Source organism: Leptodactylus fuscus, chromosome 5 (assembly GCF_031893055.1).
Source record: "Leptodactylus fuscus isolate aLepFus1 chromosome 5, aLepFus1.hap2, whole genome shotgun sequence".
NCBI lineage: Eukaryota > Metazoa > Chordata > Amphibia > Anura > Leptodactylidae > Leptodactylus > Leptodactylus fuscus.
The window spans coordinates 6,095,544-6,120,459 of record NC_134269.1 but is presented as its reverse complement, the minus strand read 5'-3'; the positions used below and the strand labels follow the sequence as shown (position 1 = coordinate 6,120,459).

At 44.5% G+C, this 24,916-nt stretch overlaps 2 protein-coding genes and 1 long non-coding RNA gene across 3 annotated transcripts in view; all 3 read right to left on the bottom strand.

The window, feature by feature from the left end:
• LOC142202337 (uncharacterized) overlaps positions 1-21,590 on the bottom strand; it is a 652,408-nt gene extending 630,818 nt beyond the window's left edge. The window contains exon 1 of the long non-coding RNA XR_012716073.1: positions 21,506-21,590. This is a non-coding gene — a long non-coding RNA (uncharacterized LOC142202337). The remainder of the gene's footprint in view (positions 1-21,505) is intronic.
• On the bottom strand, positions 5,137-6,057 carry LOC142202315 (olfactory receptor 11L1-like). Its single transcript, XM_075272378.1, has one exon. It carries the CDS (start codon positions 6,055-6,057, stop codon positions 5,137-5,139), a length of 921 nt encoding a protein of 306 aa, XP_075128479.1.
• On the bottom strand, positions 11,982-16,585 carry LOC142202314 (olfactory receptor 11A1-like). Its single transcript, XM_075272377.1, has 2 exons — positions 16,565-16,585; positions 11,982-12,917 (listed from the first exon to the last, which is right to left on the bottom strand). Exons 1-2 carry the CDS (start codon positions 16,583-16,585, stop codon positions 11,982-11,984), a joined length of 957 nt encoding a protein of 318 aa, XP_075128478.1.
• Positions 21,591-24,916: the final 3,326 nt, after the last annotated feature.

Below are 24,916 nucleotides of genomic sequence, written 5' to 3'. Positions count from 1 at the left end.
TGTGAACAAGCTGCAACAGACTCTCTCCAGTTAACTTCACTGGGAGAGTGTGCCTATGTATAGCAGTTGAGTGAAGTCAAATGAAGCCTTGCCAGAAGCACCTGCTAATTACAGCAGGGGAACCAGGCCTCAGCATATGCTTCACTCTGCTACAAACACAAGACTGCCAGGGGTTAACTTCACTCCTGGTCAGTCACACAACAAACTCCTAAACCTGTAAGTAGCTACACAGCAGTTAGACAAGGAATAGGTTACTGATTCCAAACAGCAGAGCCAAGGAATTCTAACTTGGTCCCTACTCAGCTCCTGCAATTGACTAGAACCTTGCTCTAACCTCCTTTCTCTAAGTATTACTAGGCAAAGTGTGAGCACCGGGCGGGCGTCGGCTCACACTATTTAAAGCCTAGTCCCCGCCCAACAGGGGCGGTGGCCATGACGTCACTGATTATGCTCAGTATGGCCAAAATGGGACTTAGCCTCTGAACGGACCCAAAATGTCTGAGCATGCTCAGTAGGGAGAGAATGGCACTTAGCCTCTGAGTGGCTCCAAAATGTCTGAGCATGCTCAGTGGGCCGAAAGCTAGACTTAGACTTCAGACACCTCACTGCACAATGCCGAGGGCGAGGTTTGGATCGGCCCACAGGTGGCGCTATGCGCTGGACGGGAAGCCTGCGGGACCCAATCCTAACAACGTAATATTATGCTCAGCATTGGATTCTCTTGACGAACCCCCCCCCCCACTGTGATAACTTAGCTATTCAAATTGAATGTAGTCTCTGCTCCCTAGCGGACAGACTGGCCCTTTGGGGAATTAGACCACCTCTCCCTACCACAATCAGCCAGCAGAAGGAGTTCTTATGCACTTGAAAAAAGGGTCTTTTGACTTGAAACGCGTTGTGTGTGAACCTTAATAAATCTGTTTAATCTAATCTGAACAGGTGAAGCGCAGTTCTGTGTTTTCGGTCCTGACATTTTTCTCCATACCACATGTTCCCTTCTGCGAAGTGTGACAGTTACCTTGTCCTATTTACAAAAATCCTACTCCCTACTCTCCAGCTCCAGACTTACGATGCCTTTAGACTTACTCCCGTACCTCATTAACGAGAAGTCCTACCAACATTTTGGAGTAGACTCCAACATCACTCACTAGCCTCCTTCTTTGCACCGGATACTCCCCCGACTACATTGTGGCTCTTACAACAGACGGACCTAGTTCTAACTAACTTCTTGCAATGCATAGATGACTCTTCCATCTGCGATTCTTACTTGGTGAAGCACCAGTCGGAGGATAGTCCATCACGGTTTGAGTCCTTCTCGATTAAATACCCTACAGTCAGAGGTGCTTTCTCTCGTCAATATCGCTTTCTCATTTCCCTATCACTAGATCCTTGCCCTAACGTTCTGCTACAGTGAGAAAATGACTTAGGCATACCTTCCATACCAGACAATAGAGACAGGATCTTAGCTAATGCCCACGTCGTCTCTAGTTGCATCCGAATCTGAGAAAACTCTTACAAATTGATGACTCGCTGATCTAAGACCTTTTCTTGGCTTCATGCAATTGATCCCCTGATACCTAATACTTGCTGGAGATGCTCATCTGGAATCGGGGATGTCTTGTATATCTGGTGGCAATGTCCTCTCATTAAACACTTTTGGACCATAGTTTTAAATGCTATGAATAGGGTCTGCTCAATCTCAATCCCACGCACCCCTGAACCTATCTTACTCTGGCTACCACACAACTCTTTTTAACCTAAGAGGGAGGACCTTGCGACCCACCTTGTTGCTGCTGCAAAACTGCTTATACCTTTGCACTGGAAGGACACGTCGCCACCCTCATTCACACAATGGTTAAGAAGGTTTCTGAAATTTGCAGATTAGAGGAGATTGCACATTGGAACTCCATGTCCAGGGCTTTGTACTTTAGGACTTGGTCCCCTTGGATTTCTGTGAGGAATACAAGTTTAGTTGACCACCTCCTCTCCACTTAGAGTTATCTATGATTCCCAGGGACTTTCTCTGGCACTATCTTTGTTCTGTATCTACTTGGAGAACCCTTATGTTGATTTCTGATTCTGGCTACACCCCTTCACGCTGCCAACAATACTTAGGCCTACTCATCAGTGTATGTTCATTAACCTATATCTGATTTGATTAGAATTGGACCACCTCCATATATCCAACCTGACTTATACTGTTGTGACCGTACCTAGGACCTCCTATCTTCTTGACTCATGTTACCTTCCCACTTACTAAATTCCCTCCACCTTTGTTGATAATTTGTATAATTGTAAATTGATGTACACCTAGTGTTTTAGCTTTTGTAGCCCTTTCCAGCTCGAGCACCTTTAAGTTGGATTCACACATGAGTTTTTTGGACTGCATGCAGAGGCCGCCTCAGAATCCGGTCCAGAAAACGGCTAGGTGCGACTGGATGTCAGTGTAGTGCATACAGCGCATCGGCATCCAGTCACGGCATTTCACTCTGGATGAGGCCCAAATGAATGGGCCTATTTGGGAGGGAATGTCGCAAGGTGGACGTCCGTGGCTGAATCGGCCGTGGAATCCTCCTCAAGAAAGGGCATGTCACTTCTTTTTTCCATGAGTGGGAAAAACTCTTGGAAAAAAGAAAATGGGAGGTGGTTTTTTGAGCAGGATTTTGACACGGATTCTGTATCAAAATCTTGCCCAAAAAAAACCTGTATAAACCTCGCCTTACAGTACATGTTCTAAAAGACATAGTATACAATTCTTATATTCATCTTTCTTAAGAACATAGATTAGTCATTAACCAGGCTTCATGTGGCTTTATTTAAACACATTTGTAAAACTCACACTTCTTATCTCGACTCCTTAGTTCACACAGAGTTTTTTGGTCAGGACTTTGAGGCCGTATTTGCCTCAAAATCCTTACCAAATGACGGCTCGCATTGAAATCAGGAGCTTGTGCCAGCTCCCAGAAAAGAAGTGAGATGCTCATTCTTCAGGCCATTTTGCCTCGCGATTCGGCCTGAAGACACTCCCTCCTCCGGACTAGGCCCATTCATTTGGGCAAATCAGGAGCAGAGTGCACGACTGGATGCTGGTGCAGTCCACCGACTTTCAGTCGTGGCTACCCGGCTTTTGGATCGGAACCTGGGGTAGCCTCTGCCTCAGGTTCCAATCCAAAAAACCTCTTGTGAACTTACCCTTAGACTTGGTAATGATAAAATGGTCAATTATTTACAGGTAATTTGCATCTACCCTAGTAGACTTCAATTTATTCAGTAATGTGTGAAAATGAGCCACAATAGGAAGTGTCACTTTTTGGATGTACTGGTCACATTTATAGGAATTACTTGTACAATTTGGATAAGAGGTTAAAAATGTTAACTATTTTACATACGCACATTTTCTGATTCTTAAATCTGTTTATTGAGATATCAGGTCAGTGCTACTTACATTGAGCACCTACAATATCACATTTCTAAAGATATAATCTGCAGATTTTCTGGTATTTTCAGCAACTGTTACTATTATATCAGATAAATATTTTTCAACTGAACATACATGTATTCCTTTCACTCATAGTGATATAGGTTCTGAAAGCTGAATATTAAATGAAATATTAAAACAAAATAAAATATCCCAGTAACTACAGTGACATCAGATGTAATCTCGGAGGTTCACATTGATATTAGAGAAGCAATCCATTGCAATTTCCCCAAAATTTGATTCAATCCGCACATTAGCACCCAGCAGGCCATCATTTTAAAGTCTCTTTTTGGGCCCCAAAGACTGGAAGGAAAGGGGTTAAAAGTCATAAAATAAACCATAGTTACTTTGTGTAGGCCCTGCTGCAGCTCCCTGGTCCTCTGTGCCCGTTGCATGAATTTCAGGAGTCGCATCGGGGGCCTTATTGTAGAACTGGAAGTTTCCGTTGACCAGAGCAGAAGACCAGAATCCTGTGGATGCAACAATGTTGCCCCAGGTGTGTACGAATCAGCGCCACATGCTTGAAACAAAGTTATTACCCACAATTTTGAAGAAGTGGCAACAATTTTGGTCAGCCCATTATTCTATTATATTATGTCTAGAGATGAGCGAGTAGTTAAATATTCGATATTCGTTTCGAGTTGCCCCTCAATATTCGACTACTCAAATATATGGGGGAAAAATGCTCGAGACTACTCGAGTCTATGGGGGAAAAATGCTTGTGTCAGGGTAGGCAACGTTCAATCAAATTACACTTACCAAGTCCACGAGTTAGGGTCAGGCTGGATTCTCCGAGAAGACTTCTCCGTGCAGCGTCCCCGCAGAGTCTTCCGGCTCTGAATTCACTCTGCCAGGCATCGGGCCTGGGCAGAGCCGACTGCGCATGTCCGCACTACAAGAAAATGCCCTCTTACAGTCAAAGCGGCCATTTTCCTGTAGCGCGGGCATGCGCAGTCGGCTCTGCCCAGGCCCGATGCCTGGCAGAGTGAATTCAGAGCCGGAAGACGCTGCGGGGACGCTGTACGGAGAAGACTTCTAAAGGTAGGAGAAGAACCAGCGTTGATTGGCCGACTGTATAGCATTCTGCCAATCAACACTGGTTCTGCATCAAATTTTTCCATTCGAATAGCGAGTAGTATTCGATCGTTTACGAGTATTTCGAATACCGTAGTGTTTGATCGAATACCTACTCGATCAAATACTATTCGCTCATCTCTAATTACTTCCAATTCGCCTTTTTTTCCTCGTTTTTTTGTGTTGTTGCAATATGTATAACAAAACGTGTGTGATTGCATTAATGAGGTTTTATTTCCTGGAAAAATTTCAAGGGTGCCAACACTTATGGCAATGACTGTATATATAATATTTTTTAACCAATTTCTTGCCTTCTACTTTTAAACATTAAGGTTAAGCCAATTTTGAGATTTCAGGATCAATTTCAAAATCTGATTTCCGTTAATTTTTCAGCCAATCCTGATCGCGGCCATGAAATTTGCTCGGTCACCGATCGGGAACCGATCTTTCCCGATAAAGGATTTTTCAGGGCAATCACAGCCTATTTAAACACAAACCAAATTTATTTGATCTGAACTAAATCTACCCACTGACTTGAGTGACTTTCAGTTGATTCACTCATCTCCAGTGTATAATATGAAAATTTACCAGATCACACATTTCTGAACTGATTTTTGTACAGTTTTTATAATGTCTTTATTCCTCAGACTGTATATAATGGGGTTGACAAATGGCGTAAATACAGTAAAAAGCAGGGATAGAATTTTAGTGATGGTTGATGTTTGTTCTTTTGTTGGGACAAGATAAACACTGAACATAGACCAGTAGAATATGGAGACCACAATGAGGTGGGAGCTACAGGTGGAGAAGGCTTTCTGTCTACCAGTACTGGATGGGATCCTTAAGACTGTCCGAATAATATAAGTATAAGACAATACAATGATGATGGTTGGGATGAAGAGAATTGGAAAGCCTATTAAATTAATCTCTATGTGAAGAATGAAAGTGTCAGAACAGGCAAGATCTAGTAAGGGGACAATGTCACAAAAGAAATGGTCAATGATATTGGGCCCACAAAAAGGTAGCTTTGTTATTGGAACAACGTAAATCAAAATCATGAAAAATCCAAACACCCAACAGCTGACGACCAACATTACGCAATGTCCCAGTGACATTATAGAACCATAATGGAGAGGATTACAGATGGCCACATATCTGTCATAAGACATCACAGCGAGGAGAAGACATTCAAAGGTTTCTGAAGCACACAAAAAATATAACTGAGTAATACAATTGTTAAAAGTAATGGCTGCCCCGTTATTCAGTAGGACGTGGAGCAGGTTGGGGACAATAGATGTGGTCACCAAGATGTCACTGATGGAGAGTTGTGAGATGAAGAAGTACATTGGGGTGTGGAGGATCTTACTGGTGGACACCAGGGTGATGATCAGGAGGTTCCCACTTATTGTCCCGCAGTAAACCACAAACAAGAAATAAAACAAAAAAAATCTGACATCATGGCTGGCCTGAAATCCTAAGAGGAAAAATTCTGGGACCGCAGTCATATTCTTCGCCTGTATAAACACCAAATAGGATTATGTTCTACTAAACAGAAGTGACAATTATCTGCTATTTCTCTTAATAATATAAAGCAAATGGGTTAATAATTCAAATTCTGAACAGAAATATTAAGCTGCTGAATGAATTGGTGCCAATGTATTCACTCATTTCCTCTTTATAATACTTAGGTTTGAGCGATCAGGATCGGAAAAGATCAGGTTACGATCGGCGATCGAGTAAATTTCACGATCGCAATCGGAATTCCAATCCTGATCTATTCCGGCGGGATCGAGGTCAGAGATTATCTCAAGATCGGCTCAACCCTATTCATGTATATACCATTAATAGGGTTGAGCGATCAGGATGGAGAAAGATCGGATCCCGATCAGTGATCGAGCGAATTTCATGATTGGGATCGGCTGGAAAATCGATCCTGAAATCTCAAGATCAGCTCAATCCTAAGAATAATATAAACCTATGGTGGTTTATCTATGCCAACTCTATATTTAAGGTACACAGTGAAGCTAGATGCCCCCTATCCTATTACTCCTAGTGGTTATGTGACTAATCACACAATTACCATAATGCTGCTAGTGGAGGGGCTTCCTAGCACCAGGGCATATTTACAAGTGACACAACTGTGGAATACATCTATATAACTCTGTAAATTTTCCAAACAATTTTCAAAATGTAAAAGAACAAACAAAAATCATATAGATATTAAGATACAATGTGTGAGAGAGTGAAGGGTGTGGTCTGGGAAGACAGGTATGTTCCAGCCAGGCAACTAAAGGGTGTTTGGTAAAGACCCACACAAGGGAGGTCAGCTGTGTAATCAAGGCCTGATATAGTCTGTGTGTCAGGATTAGGAGCTGTGGCACCACACTGACAGAGCTGACCTGTCCAGACCGAACCTACAAAGCAGGTACTGTGCCACCCGTTGTTGTTGCCAAGGTGGGAGTCTGGTAGCCAGTCTCCTGTATCGTCAGGGAAAAGTTTCTTATGTTTAGTTAGTTCACAGCCGAGAATGTTTTTGTTTTGTTTGTATGTGCCTCTGCAAAGACAGTTTATGCACAAGAAGTGAATAAAGCCTGAACTTGTGTGCAACCCAGTGTCTGTGTCCCTGTTTCCTGCACTGCTACCTGAACAATTCCCCAAAAATGTATTAGATTTTAGAAAATAAGAAAAATTAGACAATAAGTTATTCCTTTTTTTTATGTAGATTGAGAACCCCATATAGGGATCACAATGTACTTTTTTTTTTTTTTTTCCAATTTAAGTATGTTTTTGTAGAATGGGAGGAAATCCATGCAAACACGGGGAGAACATACAAACTCCTTGCAGATGTTGTTTCTGGAGGGATTCAAACCCAGGACTCCAGCGCTGCAAGGCTGCAGTGCTAACCACTGAGCCACTGTGTTGCCCCTTAGATAATAAGTTATTTCCATGTATATATGTATTAAGCTACGACAGTTTGGAGAACATTTGCCGATTTTCATATAAATATATTCTAGACACTTTGAGATGAATCTTAATCAGACTGTAAGATTTATTCCTTCACAAATGTCTCCTTACTATTCTTACCTCTAATATTATTTTACTCACAAAATTCATTTTCTTTCTTTTCTGTTCTGCTGTGAAGAAACGTCCCAGAGGGAAATGATCAAAATTTCAGAGAACGTTGGTATATTGCTTGGCCATGGGCAAGTGAATGTGAAGTACAAGGGATATTTATACGTAAAATACAATGCAGGGCACCAGGTAACAGAAGACTTGGGGGACGTTTTATCTCTAGAGTCTACTCTGTTTAGGGAAATTACAGAATATAAAAAATAAACCGATGACTAAATCGTTTCCTATTGAGAATTCGTGAATCCAATTGTTTAGAATTTATTTTTTTTTTATATATATATATAGAAAGGAACAACAAAAAGTTACTAGCTAAATAAAAAGATTTAGAACTTTGGAATATACTTTGTTTCAATTCTCTGACTTTGAGTCCTTACAAATAGGATTGAGCCGATCTTGAGATTTCAAATCAATTTTAAAATCCGATTTACGATCATTTTCCAGCCGATCCCGATTTCTCGACCCTACTTACACAGTATGAGAGCATTCTAGATTACTTTCAAGGGTGGAAGCCTCCTCAGTAGAGACGTGACCAGATCTACAGCAACTGATCTAGTTACCAAAGGCAAATTCTTATTAAACCAATTCATCATGACTTGCTATGAAAAGCCTTCAAAAATAGAAATGATCAACTTTCGCCCTCCCCCCACCCAAGTGGTCACAAGTAGACACAATTAGGAAAACGTGCATTAGCTTATTAAGAGACCATGTTGCTTTGGGGAACGGAGCCTCATTTGTTACAACGATCTGAACATGTCCAGGCAAGAGGGGAAGTATGGAAAGAAATGATATTCGTGTTTCATAGCCATTAGAGATGAGCGAACAGTGTTCTATCGAACACATGTTCGATCGGATATCAGGGTGTTCGCCATGTTCGAATCGAATCGAACACCGCGTGGTAAAGTGCGCCAAAATTCGATTCCCCTCCCAACCTCCCTGGCGCCTTTTTTGCACCAATAACAGCGCAGGGGAGGTGGGACAGGAACTACGACACCGGGGGCATTGAAAAAAATTGGAAAAAGTCATTGGCTGCCGAAATCAGGTGACCTCCATTTTAGACGAATAGTGGATTTCAAATCCGGGTCATATGAGAATGTGAACTTTGTGACTATGAGACAGGTATAGCTGTACAGGCAGGGATAGCTAGGGATAACCTTTATTTAGGGGGGAATGTTATTAAAAATAACTTTTTGGGGCTCTATCGGGTGTGTAATTGTGATTTTTGTGAGATAAACTTTTTCCCATAGGGATGCATTGGCCAGTGCTGATTGGCCGAATTCCATACTCTGGCCAATCAGCGCTGGCCAATGCATTCTATTGGCGTGATGAAGCAGTGCTGAATGTGTGTGTTTAGCTCAACTACACCGGTGGAGTAGTTGAGCTAAGCACACAGATTCAGCTCTGCTTCAATCAGCGCTAGCCAATGCATTCTATTAGCTTGATGAAGCAGAGTGTGCACAAGGGTTCAAGCGCACCCTCGGCTCTGATGTAACAGAGCCGAGGCTGCACAAGGGTTCAAGCGCACCCTCGGCTCTGATGTAGCAGAGCCAAGGCTGCACAAGGGTTCAAGCGCACCCTCGGCTCTGATGTAGCAGAGCCGAGGGTGCACAAGGGTTCAAGCGCACCCTCGGTTCTGATGTAGCAGAGCCGAGGGTGCACTTGAACCCTTGTGCACCCTCGGCTCTGCTACATCAGAGCCGAAGGAGCGCTTGAACCCTTGTGCACCCTCGGCTCTGCTACATCAGAGCCGAGGGTGCGCTTGAACCCTTGTGCACACTCTGCTTCATCAAGCTAATAGAATGCATTGGCCAGCGCTGATTGAAGCAGAGCTGAATCTGTGTGCTTAGCTCAACTACTCCACCGGTGTTGTTGAGCTAAACACACACATTCAGCACTGCTTCATCACGCCAATAGAATGCATTGGCCAGCACTGATTGGCCAGAGTACGGAATTCGGCCAATCAGCGCTGGCTCTGCTGGAGGAGGCGGAGTCTAAGGTCGGACCTGAATGGAGACTGGTGTGGAGCGATCTTAGACTCCGCCTCCTCCAGCAGAGCCAGCGCTGATTGGTCGAGTTCCGTACTCTGGCCAATCAGCACTGGCCAATGCATTTCTATGGGGAAAAGTTAGCTTGCGAAAATCGCAAACTGACAGGGATTTCCATGAAATAAAGTGACTTTTATGCCCCCAGACATGCTTCCCCTGCTGTCCCAGTGTCATTCCAGGGTGTTGGTATCATTTCCTGGGGTGTCATAGTGGACTTGGTGACCCTCCAGACACGAATTTGGGTTTCCCCCTTAATGAGTTTATGTTCCCCATAGACTATAATGGGGTTCGAAACCCATTCGAACACTCGAACAGTGAGCGGCTGTTCGAATCGAATTTCGAACCTCGAACATTTTAGTGTTCGCTCATCTCTAATAGCCATGCTTTATGTATTTAGGGTAAATTCTCAGGTCTTCTATCTGGAGGTCCAATGCTCTCTTGGCCTTTTACAGCTTGTCATAAGCATAGGCTTTGTTCTCATACAGTATCTGCACAGATTTAAGGTTTTCCTCAACATCTTTGTGATTCGCCTGTATGCTTTTTAAGTTCTTTGCGTGAAAAGACGACATCTCCATCAACTCTTTGTCTTTATTTTGGACCGAAATAGACATTTTTTAAATTATTTTCATAAGATCCTGTGAGCGCCCTCTGCAGGCCACATATTCCAGCTTGGAGTTCTTTTTCTCTTTGCTCCAGATCTCCAGCTCTGCTCAGCCATTCCTTCACTTCATTCTTTAGTTGGACCTGCTTTAGCTCATGCAGGTTCTGCTCTGAATACAGTGTCCGGACCACATATTCCATGGTGCTGTATATTATTATATTAATCCCATGGTGGTTTACATTATTATATTAATTCTATGGTGGCTTACATTACTATATTAATCCCATGGTGCTGTGCATTATTAGATTAATTTCATGGTGCTTTACATTTGAGGGTTTACATACAGTACACAAAATATACAAACAAATGTAATACTAACAATGACCGACTGGCACAGGGGGATAGAGAGCCCTGCCTGCGAGGGCTTAGAGTCTATGAGGGGAGAGGGTTAGAGACAGAAGGAGAGGGGGAGACTGTACAGATGGCGGTGGTATGGTGACAGTAGTGTTATTGGGGCTTGTAGGTCTTCCTGAATAGGGGAGTCTTTAGAGCCTTCTTGTGATTGTGGGGGTCAGTCTTAGGCTCCATTCACACTGAGTAACGCTGGCGTTTTTTGTGCTTATTTTGGCACGTAGCGGTGCGTAAACACCGCTACGTGCCAAAATAAGCACAAAAAACGCCAGCGTTACTCAGTGTGAATGGAGCCTTATGTGTCGTGGTAAGGAGTTCCAGAGTATGGGGGATGCACGGGAGAAATCTTGGAGACGGTTGTGTGAGGAATGTATAAGAGCAGAGCGGAGTAGGAGGTCTTTGGAAGATCTGAGGTTACGTGTGGGCAGGTAGCGGGAGATGAAATCAGAGATATATGGAGGGAACAGGTTGTGGATGGCTTTGTATGTTAACATTAGTAGCTTCAAATCAGTTCACTGGCAATGGGTAACCAGTGGAGGGTTTGGCAAAGGGGAGAAGCCAATGAAAAATGAGGAGGGGGGGGTTATTTAGTGAGCAGACCAGTTTAAGGTGGACTGGAGGAGGGCGATTTGATGGATGTTCTTGAGTTGGAGGTGGCAGGAGGTGTTGAGGGTTTCAACATGCGACTTGAAGGATAGGTCAGAGTCCAGGGTTATCCCAAGGCAACAGTCCCGTGGGACACGTGTAAGCGTGATTCCATTAAATTTGATAGATGGGTCAAATAGAAGGGCTGTTCAAGGTGAGGTGAAGATGATGAACTCTGTTTTCTCCATGGTGAGTTTGAGAAATCGGAAGGAGAAAAAGGAGGTTACAGACGCTAAACAATCTTGAACTCTGGCCACAAGGGAGGTAATGTCTGGTCTAGAGATGTAGATTTGGGTGTCATCGGCATAGCAATGGTATTGAAAGCCATGAGATTCTATGAGTTGGCCCAGGCCGAGGGTGTAGATGGAGAACAAGAGGGGTCCTAGGACGGAGCCCTGGGGGACACCTACAGAGAGCGGGCGTGGTGAGGAGGTGGTGTGCGAGTGGGAGCCGCTGAATGTGCGGTCGGTGAGGTATGAGGAGATCCAGGAAAGGGCCAGGTCTGAGATACCAAGGGATGAGAGAATTTCTAACAAGAGGGAGTGGTCAACTGTGTCAAAGGCAGAGGAGATGAGGGTATTATATATATTTTGTTAGTTTATTTTACATTAAATAAGAATATAAGTTTAAGTTTATAAAAAGCTTTTTTAAAGTCTTTGTTCCTCAGGGTGTATATAATGGGGTTAAGCAGTGGGGTCACCACAGTATACATCAGAGATAAGACCTTACTCAGGGTCAGGGATTCTCCTCTTTTTGGAAACAAATAAACAATCATTAACGTCCCGTAAAATAAGCAAACCACAATGAGGTGGGAGCTGCAGGTGGAGAAGGCTTTATGTCTTCCGGTATTGGATGGGATCTTCAGGATGGTGAGTGCAATGTACACATAGGACATGACAATGATTACAAAAGGTAGCGCCATGATGAAAAGTCCCATTATAAGGGCCCAAGTACGAATTATAACTGTATCGGAGCAGGAGAGCTGCATTAGGGGCTCAAAGTCACAGTAGAAATGGTCAATGACGTGAGGTCCACAGAAATACAGATTGTACATACAAATGACATTAACTGTTGTTATCACAGCACATGTCCACCAAATTATACTGACCAATGTCACACAGAATGTGTGAGTCATGATGGAGTGATAGCGGAGCGGGTTACAGATGGCCACATACCGGTCATAAGACATCACCGATAGGAGGAAACATTCTAAAGTCTCCGAGATAGCAAAGGAAATAAACTGGATGAAGCAGCCAATGAAAGACACAGCAAATTCTCCATAAAGTACAGTAAGTAGGAGGGTGGGGACAATATCTGTGGTCAGCAGAAGGTCACACAAGGAGAGCTGGGTAATGAAGAAGTACATGGGGGACTGAAGGGATTTACTTAAGAAATACAAGACCATGATAAGAAGGTTTCCTGTAATGGCCCCATAATATATAAGAATCAATAGGGAAAAGAGTAGAAATCTGACGTTTTGAATATTTGGAAATCCCAGAAGGATGATGGAGGTGATGTTATTTCTCAGTGTCCTCTGAAAAGAAAAAAAAAAAAAAAAAAGGTTTTATACACTTTTTAAGATAAGATAATCCAATTTTCTAAAACTTTTTGGTTTGGTCATATTCGAAATGTTTGGTTCATCAACCATTGACCACCATTGTACCCTGGGGTCTCTTCAGACACCAGAATATAATAACTGGAGGCCCAGGAGAGGGCAAAAATCATACAGTGGGTACGGAAAGTATTCAGACCCCTTTACATTTTTCACTCTTTGTTTCCTTGCCACCATTTGCTAAAAGCAAAAAAGTTCATTTTATTTCTCATTGATGGACACTCAGCCCCAGCTTGACAGAAAGAAAAACAGAAATGTAGTTATTTTTGCAAATTTATTTAAAAAAGAAAAACTGAAATCTCCTCTGGCCATAAGTATTCAGAGCCTTTGCTGTGACACTCATATGTAACTCACATGCTGGCCATTTCCTTCTGATCCTCCTTGAGATGGCTCTTCTCCTTCATTGGAGTCCAGCTGCGATTAATTGAACTGATTGGATGTGGTTATGAAAGGCGCAGACCTGTCTATATAAGACCTCACAGCTCACAGTGCATGTCAAAGCAATGAGAATCATGAGGTCAAAGGAACTGCCCAAGGAGCTCAGAGACAGAATTGTGGCAAGGCACAGATCTGGCCAAGGTTACAGAAGAATTTCTGCAGCACTCAAGGTTCCTAAAAGCACAGTGGCCTCCATAATCCTTAAATGTAAGAAGTTTGGGATGATCAGAACTCTTCCTAGACTTGGCCATCCAGCCAAACTGAGCAATCGTGGGAGAAGAGCCTTGTGGAGAGAGGTAAAGAAGAACCCAAATATCATCATTGCTGAGCTCCAGAGATGCAGTAGGGAGATGGGAGAAAGTTCCACAAAGACAACTATTGCTGCAGCCTCCACCAGTCAGGGCTTTATGGCAGAGTGGTCCGAAGAAAGCCTCTACTCAGTGCAAGACATAGGAAAGCCAAAAAACACAAGAAGGAATCACAGACTATGAGAAATAAGATTCTCTGTTCTAATGAGATGAAGATTGAACTTTTTGGTATTAATTTTAAGTGGTATGTGTAGAGAAAACCAGGCACAACCCATCACCTGCCCAATATAATCCCAACAGTGACACATGGCGGCAGCATCATACTATGGGACAGGGACAGGGCAACTGGTTGTAATGGAAGGAAAGATGAATACAGCCAAGTACAGAGATATCCTGGAAAACCTCTTCCGGAGTGCTCTGGTGTTATAGTCTGGGGATCTCTGACCATGGACTGGCCCCTGACTGATAACTTCTCAGTCAAGTACAAGAGAAAACACAAAAGAAAAACAAAAATCAGGAGTATGAGCAGTTTGGAATATCTTGTGTGTGATACTCCTATACCCTGCCTTGCACAACTAGAAGTAGCCATGAGCCCGACTAACTGGCCCGAGTGGGCGCGAACACAGCCAGAGAAATAACTCACCTATTAGTGAAACAGAAACCCCTGACTAGTTTCACATTTATGAAGGAGAGGTAAGATACAGAAAAAGGAAGCTGAATGGGCTAGGACTCAGATGCAGATGGAATAGCAGCTTCAGACTGACAGACCATGTCTGGGACACAGGAACTGAAGACTAAGACCGGCAACTGACAGAATGCAAAGCGGAGTATAAATAGCTAAAAGCAGGAGGCCAATTGGATATCAGAACTTGGAACCGCCCAAAACCTTAATAGAGTCCTGGCACAGCAGAGAAACTTAACCCCTTTAGAGGCCAAGACTAGAGCAAAGATCAGCAACGTAACTCATTGCACAATCCATGCTAGAGTGCAACCGCAGAGAATGCATGCCAATGTGAATATTCCCCTACCACACATCGGAAAGTCACGTGCAGAATGCCATTCCGACACTCCACACCTGAACCTAACAGGCTGAGATAGCGAAGACCGGGTCATAACATCTGGACCTCAGACTTGGCTGAAGGTTCACCTTTCAACAAGACAATGACCCTAAACACTCAGCTAAAATAACAAAGGATTGGCTTTGTAAGCATTCTTGACTGGCCAAGCTACAGCCCTGACCTCAATCCAATTGAGCATCTCTGGAGAGACCTGAGAATGGCTGTCCACCAATGTTCACCATCCAACCTGAAGAAACTAGAGAGGATCTGCAAGGAAGAATTAGAGAGACAAAAGGGGATACCGAGACGATCCTCGTGTAGTATATCAAGGTCAACAGTGAGAAAGATAAAAATAGATAGATGTCAGCACACCTTGAGGGGTTGTGAGGTAGTAACAGCAACCCACGAGCATCAACATATATAGATCCTGGGAAGGTCAACACCAGGGAGTAGGGCAACAGCTGATGGATGTCATAGGGACGTGAGATAAACCAACAGGAAGAGGACAAACCCGATCCGGAGTCAGGCTAAAGGACAGTGCACACCCAAATAATTCCAGAAAACCTTCTTTATTAAGATTAGGAGAGTTGATATGGCACAACGCGTTTCAGACCCATATGGTCCTTTGTCAAGTGCAAAGTTTCTTAAAAGTAACCACAAAATAAAACACAAATAATACCCCCACTCAACAGAGTCACAAATATACATGAACATCCTAAGGGAAAGGACTTATCTATAGATCAGTGCCCTTCATATGAGTCAATTAAATTATGAATTTTGGTTTAATATTTGCATACCTCAACCTCAGAGTACTCAGGCAATTACCATAAATAATATGCCAATTATTTTTTTTTAAAGAGGACCAAGTATACATATATATATATATATATATATATATATATATATATATATATATATATATATAGTCCATCACTACATAATGAATAAACGAGTGTCAGGGCCAGGAACAATGGCAGGGGATCCCTAAATACAGATGTGAAGACCTTGTTGAATCATTCCCAAGAAGACGCCTGGCTGTACGAGCTCAAAAGGGGGCAAAGACTCAATACTGAGCAAAAGGGCTGAACTCTTATTGCCATAGGAGATTTTGTTAATAATTTTGCAAAAATATTTACATTTCTGGGAGGATTTTCTGTCAAGATGGGGCCGAGTGTCCATTAATGAAAAATAAAACAAATTTTCTTGATTTTAGCAAATGGCTACAATGTAACAAAGAGTGAAACATTTAAAGGGCTCTGAATACTTTCTGCACCCACTGTACAATCCTTCTGCTTATCTGTTATTCCTTCCAGGATACCTTCCAACCTATTCCTTCATCTCCTTGAATGTCACAGGCCAATCACAGGACTCACCGGTGACCCCAAGTGTGACATCAGAGAAGTTTGCCGGAATAGGCTAAAAGTATCCAGAAGTGAAGAATGGTATGTGGAAAGAAGACTGGATGGTGAGGAGAGGTGAGTATCTGTGCACTTGATAAGGAATCCTAGAAGACAGAGGAGGAGACTTTTCTTATCTATATAATATAAGATAAGATAATCCTTTTGTAGTCCCACATTGAGGAAATTTCAGCATGTTACAGCAGCATAGTAATACAGATACAGGATAATATACAGTAATATAATATGAGAAGTCCACAGCATGTGCTGATATTTTGATGCAGGATCCGATCAAGGGTTGAAATCAACAAAAGTAATAACACTTGTGAAGAATATAATATGGCCCTCAGTATACACATGGTGCTCACCTCAGTGTGTACAACCTCCATATCTGATGGCAAAATATTGTACCCTATATTCTGTGTGATATAAGCGATAAGAGATATCCGTGCTGAGCTGCGAGACGTCACCCAGCCCCATCATAGACTCCAGCCTGTCTAATAATAGAAGAAACCATTACAGTCATTTTATACACAGCTCCATATCCTGAGAGATCCTCAGAAGACTCCCCCGAGTAAGAGCCAAGTGCGTACAAGAAATGTAATTATCCAACTGGGACTGTATATATTTTTCTATTTCTGAAAGTAATTGAATAAAAATAGAAGACAAACAGAGAGAAATATTACAGCTACATCCAGAAAATATTACATAGAAAGTTACAAAAACTCCTTAAAAACATTCCCAATGATCTGATGAATTGTTGTCTCATAGATGAACCAATTCTTTATGAAGATTACAAATTTAAATAGATATTAATAAAAATAACAGATTAATAAGCCTCGGAGCCTTCAATAGGCTTACAGCTGTCATCCAAAAGGACCTTCATACCACCCTCAATTGTTGCTATTGGCATATAGTGCCAGGTGCTGACTGTTAATTCCCCAAATAATTTGGGGATACATACACCCTACATCTCAGGCTCCTGCCATATTCACCCAGGTTGTCATTGTCAATTACCTAAAGAAATTGGGGCCTTCATACCACCCTCATTTGTTGCTATTGGCATATAGTGCCAGGTTCTGAGTGTTAATTCCTAAAATAATTTGGGGATACATTCACCCTACATCTCAGGCTCTTGCCATATTCACCCAGGTTGTCAGTGCTGCACCAGCTCGTTCCCGGACATCTCGGGCAAAAAAACCTGTTACCTAGATAGAGGATTCTGACAATGAAGACAACATGTTCTAAATCTAATCTGTCTGCACCTTCTCCTTCTCCTAAAATGAAGGCAACTATTAACTTTCAAAGGAAGATCTTATCAGCTTGTCTCATGACATGCTCCTAAAAAGTGTCATTTGTGTATCTTAATGTAAATATAGTTGTAAGCTTGTTGGGTTTTAGGCACTGCCAAGTTATTTATTACCACCCTCTTCCGTATAATGATGACGCTAAAGTCACTGTGGGTGTTCAGAGCTCACAGCTTTTTTTGACATTTGTCTTGCTCTCTGTCGGTACCAGCTGTCTTTTTGGATACTGTAAAGTTATGTTGACTTTATTAACAGCTATAGAAACTTTAGCCAGGTTGTGACGGTGTGTAACCCCAACAACACTAAGTGGGATACACATTAATAGTCATTAGTCAGTCTATGTACGCTAAACCCATCATTTTAGCAACTTTTTTTCCCCTCTCCCCTAATATAACAAAGGAACAGACATTAGACCTAGACCGGGTTCGAGGCTTGCAAAAATCCAGTATTGTTTGCACTCCATGATGTGAAGTATGCGTTTGACTCTTGAAAAGCAACCAAACATCAAGTCAGCCATGTGTGCCAGTGTGTTACTTGGCATGACTTTGCTGGCCCCAACTGTAAGGGTCACTCTCCTATCCTCCATTTTCCACTCCCCTGCACACCATGTGTGGTGAAGCAATGGGATGCACTGAAGTGCACCCTCAAGCCTCGTGTGGGACAGGGACATCAGATGCCACTCCAACCCCCTCATCTTCCTCCGCCAGCCAACGGTGCGAAGATGAGAGTAGTGTGCTCTGAATGTTTTCAGCCTAGCAGAGGCTACTTCTCACTTATGAAAATGGCCACACTTTAACCAGTATATCAGGCACAATGGTGTAGGTTTCAAAGAACCGTTGCACCAACAAGTTGAAAACGTGGGCCATGTGTGGACCGTGTTTGAGTCTGGCAAGCTCCAGATCTGCTACCAGGTTCGGGCCATTATCACAGGCGCAAAAGTGCCAGGCCCCAGGTGTAGCAGGGAAAGAAACATTGCCATCTCAGCCAGGATGGCATCCCTGACCTCGGAGGCAGTCTGCTGTCTGTCCCCCAAGCTGATGAGCCTCAGCACATCCTGCTGACATCTCCCCACGCCAGTGTTACAGCGTTTGCCGCTAGTAGCTGGGGTGGAGGTTGCAGCGTAGTAGGCTTTCAGTGAACTCCTGCCATGAATTTTGGGCTGGGAGAGGAGATAGGCCACCCCAGTTTGCACCCCGGGACCAGACTCCACTACATTCACCCTGCCTGTCATTCAAGATAAGCAGCATCCCTGACCACAGGTGCTTGTCCATGTGTCGGTGGTCAAGTGGACCTTGCAGCAAAGCGCAGAGCTCTGGGCCCGACTGATGTTATGGGACACATGCAGGCGCAAGGCAGGGACAGCACACCAAGAGAAGTAGTAACGGCTAGGCCCAGCATAGGGAGGTGCCCCAGCTGCCATCTGGTGATGTAAGATCTGGGTATCCAGAAGTCTAAACGCCAACATCTCCAGGGCCAGCAGTTTTGAGATGAGGCCATTAAAGGCTTGGGCATGTGGGTGGCTTGCGCTGTACTTCTGCCTGCAATGAAATGCCAGGGAGAATGGGAGTGGCTGGGAAGAGGTGCATGATGGGTAGGCCATGCTGGATGCTATGCTAGCTGCCTAGAGTAGGTTGCTCCAGGGTTCTCTTACAGCTAATTGCCAAGGGAACTCAGATGAACAGCACTGAGGCCAACTCCTCTGAGATCCCAAGGGAACTTCACAGGACATGTTTATTGCAGAAAAACTTATGAGAAAATAAGTGTAGGGCACAGAGGGATCGGAGAGGACAGAGCTGGGGTCGGCCAGGTACTCCAACAACATGCGCCTATACTTTTCCCTCCTGGTGACACTAGGCCCTTGAGTGGCGGTAATTTGTCCAGGGGGGCCATTAACATGTCCCAGACCTAGGAATAAGTCTTCCAACAGGGTAGAGTTTTGCATGCCTTTGCCTCTACCCACTGTTTTTGCTGCTTAGCTTCCCTCCACATCTACACTGCTTTTGCCCCTAAACATCAACCCAGTTTATGCCTCTGCTTCTACCCTGTTTTTTTGTTGAATTAGCTTCCCTCCACATCTACACTGCTTTCGCCCCTAAACATCACCCCAGTTTATGCCTCTGCTTCTACCCAGGTTTTTTGTTGATTTAGCTTCCCTCCACATCTACACTGCTTTAGCCCCTAGACATCACCCCTGTCCATGTGGGGTCGGTGGCCTCATCATCCACCAACTCCTCTTCCAATTGCGCACTTTCCCCTTACTGCAAACCGCACATAACCACAGCTTTCCCTGATGGCAACTGTGTCTCATCATCCTCACTGAGGTTCAGAAACGTCGGTGGCGGGTCCACAAGCACAAAATTGGTAGGAAATGGTGGATGCTGCAGTATTTCTAACACCTGTTCCTGGTGCTCGGGCCTGGTCTGTGTTGTACCCTGCACCCTGCTTAACGCAACTGCCATATCCGGAGTTGTGATGAGCGCATGCTAATCTTTTGTGTCCAGTGCAATGGATGGGATGGGATTTCACATAAGTCTGCCACCCATGGCCACTCATGTTTGAGCAAATGAGGGAGCTGACTTTGACGAACCCTAGGGCTTTGCAGTTGGAACTCCATCAAAGGTCTGTGCTGCTCACACACTCTGCTCAAGAGATGATATGTTTAGTTCCAGCAGTGTGGAGACGTCGCACAACATCCATTGTTCGGACAGATTCCGGTATTGTAGGAGTTCATAGAGGCTAGCAGCGGCAACTATAGACTTTCAAAACTATCCGCACAAGCGCCGCACTTTCACCAGTAGCTCAGGAACATTGAGGGACTTTTTTTAAAAAGCATTGCAGCACTGAGTTAAAAACGTGCCCAGGCATGGAATATGTTGCAGGCTGCCAAGCTACAGAGCCAATCCCAGGTTACAGCCATTATCACACATGACAACATGCCTGGGCCCAGGTGCAGTGGCAAAAACCACATTGCCGTGTCATCGAGGATGGCATGACTCACTTTGTAGGCAGTGTGCTGTCTGACCCCAAAGCTGATGAGCTTCAGCACGGCCTGCTGACGTCTCCCCACACCAGTGTTGCAGCGTTTCCAGCTCGTAGCTGGGGTCCACTTAACGGCAGAGAAGAAGGAGGGTGGTGTTTCAGCCCTCCTCCCAGGAATGTTGTGTGGGGAGACAAGTCAGTCCACCACATTTTGCAACCCGGTCCACGCCTCAAGTACATTCAACCACTGTGCCAAGATTGAAAGGTAGCATCCCTGTCCGCATGCACTTCTCCATGCGTAGCTGGTCAGGTGGAACTTTGTGCAAAGCGTTGAACTTAGGGACTGCCTGATGTTTGGTGAAAAGTGCTGGTGTGGACAGCACAGCGAGGTGGCGCAGGAGCCAGCAGGCCCAAAAAGGGCAGAGTGTCCACAAGCCGGGACCCCAACATCTCCTGGGCCAGAAGTTTTAAGATGAGGCAGTTGAAGCCTTGGGCATGTCGGTGGGTTGCGCTGTACTTTAGCCTGGAATGAAAGGCCTGGGAGATGGGGAGTTGCTGGGAAGAGGCGCATGATCGCGCAGGCAAAAGGAGAAGTGGCAGGGAAAAGGGAGGATGAGGGTGGACTCCCCAAAGCGTCACAGTTAGATTTGGAGGTGACCTGGATGGTGGTCTGGACTGCAGTGCCAGCACTGTCAACAGTGTGAGAGGCAGTGGCCACAACGCCAGACGACGATTATCCTGTGCTTGCTGTCACCCACTGAGCCCAGTGCTTGCTTTACAAATGATGGCACATGACAGAGGTGGTAAAGTTGCTCTTTTTGAAGCCCCTACTCAGTTTAGCAGTGCAAAATGTGCTAACCACATTCAGTTTGTCCTCGACCTATACATTAACAAATTATCTCCCCCATCGAGGAACGTAGCCTCGATGAGGGAATTTTTCTATGGAGGCTAGAAAAGAGAGCAACTTGGGCCTTGCTGGCTCAGGCCTAGCTTCTGTCAAGCAGCTGTCCTGTGACTCTGGACATGCCTCTGCCTCTAGCCACCTTTTTCCCTGCTTAGCTTGCCTCCACATCCACACTGCTTTTGCCCCTACACATCACCCCAGTCCATGCCTCAGTTTGTATCCCCAGTTTTTGCTGCTTAGCTGGCCTCCACATCCACACTGCTTTTGCCCCTAGACATCACCCCTATCCATGCCTCTGCCTCTAGCCATAACTCTGCCACCCCTGGAAACTCATGGTGCAGAAACTGAGGGAGCTGACTTTGAGGAACCCTTGGGTTTGTAGATGGAACTCCATCAAAGGTCTGTGCAGCTCACACACTCTGGTCAAGATATGGTATGTAGGGTTTTAAGCATGTGTGGACGAGGGACAACAGACGGTGTTCGGGCTTTGCTGGAGTGTTTTGAGGCTAGCAGCGGCTCCTGTACACTTGCGAAAGTGGGTGCACAAGCGCCGCATTTTCACCAGTAGCTTCTGTACATTTGGGTATGTTTTCCAAAAACGTTGCACCACTAAGTTAGACGTGGGCCAAGCATGGAACATTTTGGAGGCTGGCAAGCTCCAGAGCCGCTACCAGGTTCCTGCCATTATCACACATGACAAAAATGCCTGGCCCCAGGTGCAGCAGGGAAAAACACATTGCCATCTCATTCAGGATGGCATCCCTGACCTCAGAGGCAGTGTGCTGTCTGTCCCCCAAGCTGATGAGCTTCAGCACCGCCTGCTGACGTCTCCCCACGCCAGTAGCTGGGGTCGATTCAAGGGCGGAGGAGGAGGAGGAGGAGGGTGGTGTTTCAGCACTCCTGCCAGGAATATTGGGCGGGGAGACAAGGCAGGCCGCCACAGTTTGTGACCCGGTCCCAGCCTCAACTACATTCAGTCAGTGTGCCGTGATTGAGATGTACCGTCCCTGGCCGCATGCACTTGTCCACGTGTCGGTGGTCAAGTGGAACTTTTGTGCAAAGCGTAGAACTTAGGGCCTGCCTGATGTTACGGGACACACGCTGGTGCAAGGCTCAACTCACCCTAAGGGCCAAAAACACTGCTGGTGAATTTTGTTCAGTTCAAAAGGACTCTGTGTTTAGATTTGGCTCAGTCGCAGCTCCAGGACAGGCCATTGAAGGCAAGGTTTCCTTTAGTGGCTCCATCTCAGCAGGATGATGATGGTGAAGCTTGGTTATCTCTGGTGTCGGAAGGGAAAGTGGTTTCTGATCTACATGTAAAGTACTGGAGCATGTTGTTTGGACTATTAACACCTGATCAGAACCCAGTAGAGGTAATGTAGAGTCCGATATTAGAGGACCATTACCGCTAGTAGTGGTTGCAGCCAATTCTCCCCCTTTGCGGTCCTCTAAATAAAATATACCCCCAGGACTTAATGCCAAAATGTTATCAATTTGACAGTCAAAATGAAGGTCAATGTCTGGTTCCTCAGTCCAATCCACTGCATCAATCCAACACAATGAGAGTGATGGTTCTGGAACCACTGTTTTAGGGGCAAAGAGTTTTAAAGGGGCTAACACTCTGCTGGTGCAAGGCTTTACTCACTGCAAGGGCCAAAAACACTGCTGGTTCAAGGCTCTACTCATGCCAAGGGCCAAAAACACTGCTGGTACAAGGCTCTACTCATGCCAAGGGCCTCAATCTCTGCTGGTAGCTCAGCTTAAGGTCCTGTAACTTTGTTTGGAAGGGCTCACGTTAAGGGCTAGAAAAGTGAATTTTGGAAGGTCTTACCACATCACACACACACACACACACACACACACACACACACACACACACACAATGACAGTTAAGGGTGAGGGATTTTGGATTTCCCATTGTCTATTCCATCCGTGGTTGTCACGGGGAACATGATTTAAAGGGGTGGTTGTTACTGTTTGTTGAGCTTAAATTGGGGTTTGTGTCCATTCATTTGAGGAGTAAAGAAGGTTTCCAGGTATTTTCCCACTTTGATAGAGGTTTTTTTTGAATGTGTAAAGTGTGTAGTTGTTAGGCTGTGATGTTGGGGTAATAGAGGGTCTTTGGTGTGTTAGATGCCCCCAGACATGCTTCCCCTGCTGTCCCAGTGTCATTCCAGGGTGTTGGCATCATTTCCTGGGGTGTCATAGTGGACTTGGTGACCCTCCAGACACGGATTTGGGTTTCCCCCTTAACGAGTATCTGTTCCCCATAGACTATAATGGGGTTCGAAACCTGTTCGAACACACGAACAGTGAGCGGCTGTTCGAATTGGATTTTGAACCTCAAACATTTTAGTGTTTGCTCATCTCTATTAGTTAACAAAGGCAAATTCTTATTAAACCAATTCATCATGACTTGCTATGAAAAGCCTTCAAAAATAGAAATGATCGTCTTTCGCCCTCCCCCTACCCAAATGGTCACAAGTAGACACAATTAGGAAAACTTACATTAGCTTATTAAGAGACCATGTTGCTTTGGGGAAAGGAGCCTCATGTGTTACAACGATCTGAACATGTCCAGACAAGAGGGCAAGTATGGAAAGAAATGATATTCATGTTTCATATTCATGCTTTATGTATTTAGGGTAAATTCTCAGGTCTTCTATCTGGAGGTCCAATGCTCTCTTGGCCTTTTACAGCTTGTCATAAGCATAGGCTTTGTTCTCATACAGTATCTGCACAGATTTAAGGTTTTCCTCAACATCTTTGTGATTCGCCTGTATGCTTTTTAAGTTCTTTGCGTGAAAAGACGACATCTCCATCAACTCGTTGTCTTTATTTTGGACCGAAATAGACATTTTTTAAATTATTTTCATAAGATCCTGTGAGCGCCCTCTGCAGGCCACATATTCCAGCTTGGAGTTCTTTTTCTCTTTGCTCCAGATCTCCAGCTCTGCTCAGCCATTCCTTCACTTCATTCTTTAGTTGGACCTGCTTTAGCTCATGCAGGTTCTGCTCTGAATACAGTGTCCGGACCACATATCCCATGGTGCTGTACATTATTATATTCATTCCATGGTGCTGGACATTATTATATTAATCCCATGGTGGTTTACATTTGAGGGTTTACATACAGTACACAAAATATACAAACAAATATAATACTAACAATGACCGACTGGCACAGGGGGATAGAGAGCCCTGCCTGCGAGGGCTTACAGTCTATGACGGGAGAGGGTTAGAGACAGAAGGAGAGGGGGAGACTGTACAGATGGCGGTGGTATGGTGACAGTAGTGTTATTGGGGGTTGTAGGACTTCCTTAATAGGGGAGTCTTCAGAGCCTTCTTGTGATTGTGGAGGTCAGTCTTATTTGTCTTGGTAAGGCAATCTAGAGTATGGAGGATGCATGAGAAACATCTTGGAGACGGTTGTGTGAGGAGCGGATGAGAGCAGAGCGGAGCAGGAGGTCTTTGGAAGAGGTTACGTGTGGGCAGGTAGCGGAAGATTAGGTCAGAGATATATGGAGGGG

Coding starts and splice junctions, on each gene's coding strand:
- LOC142202314 (XM_075272377.1), bottom strand. CDS start 16,585: ATGGAGGTTGTACACACTGAG. Junction 12,918..16,564: donor TGGAGGTTGTACACACTGAG/GTGAGCACCATG, acceptor TTTTCTTTTCAG/AGGACACTGAGAAATAACAT.
- LOC142202315 (XM_075272378.1), bottom strand. CDS start 6,057: ATGACTGCGGTCCCAGAATTTTTCCTCTTAGGATTTCAGGCCAGCCAT.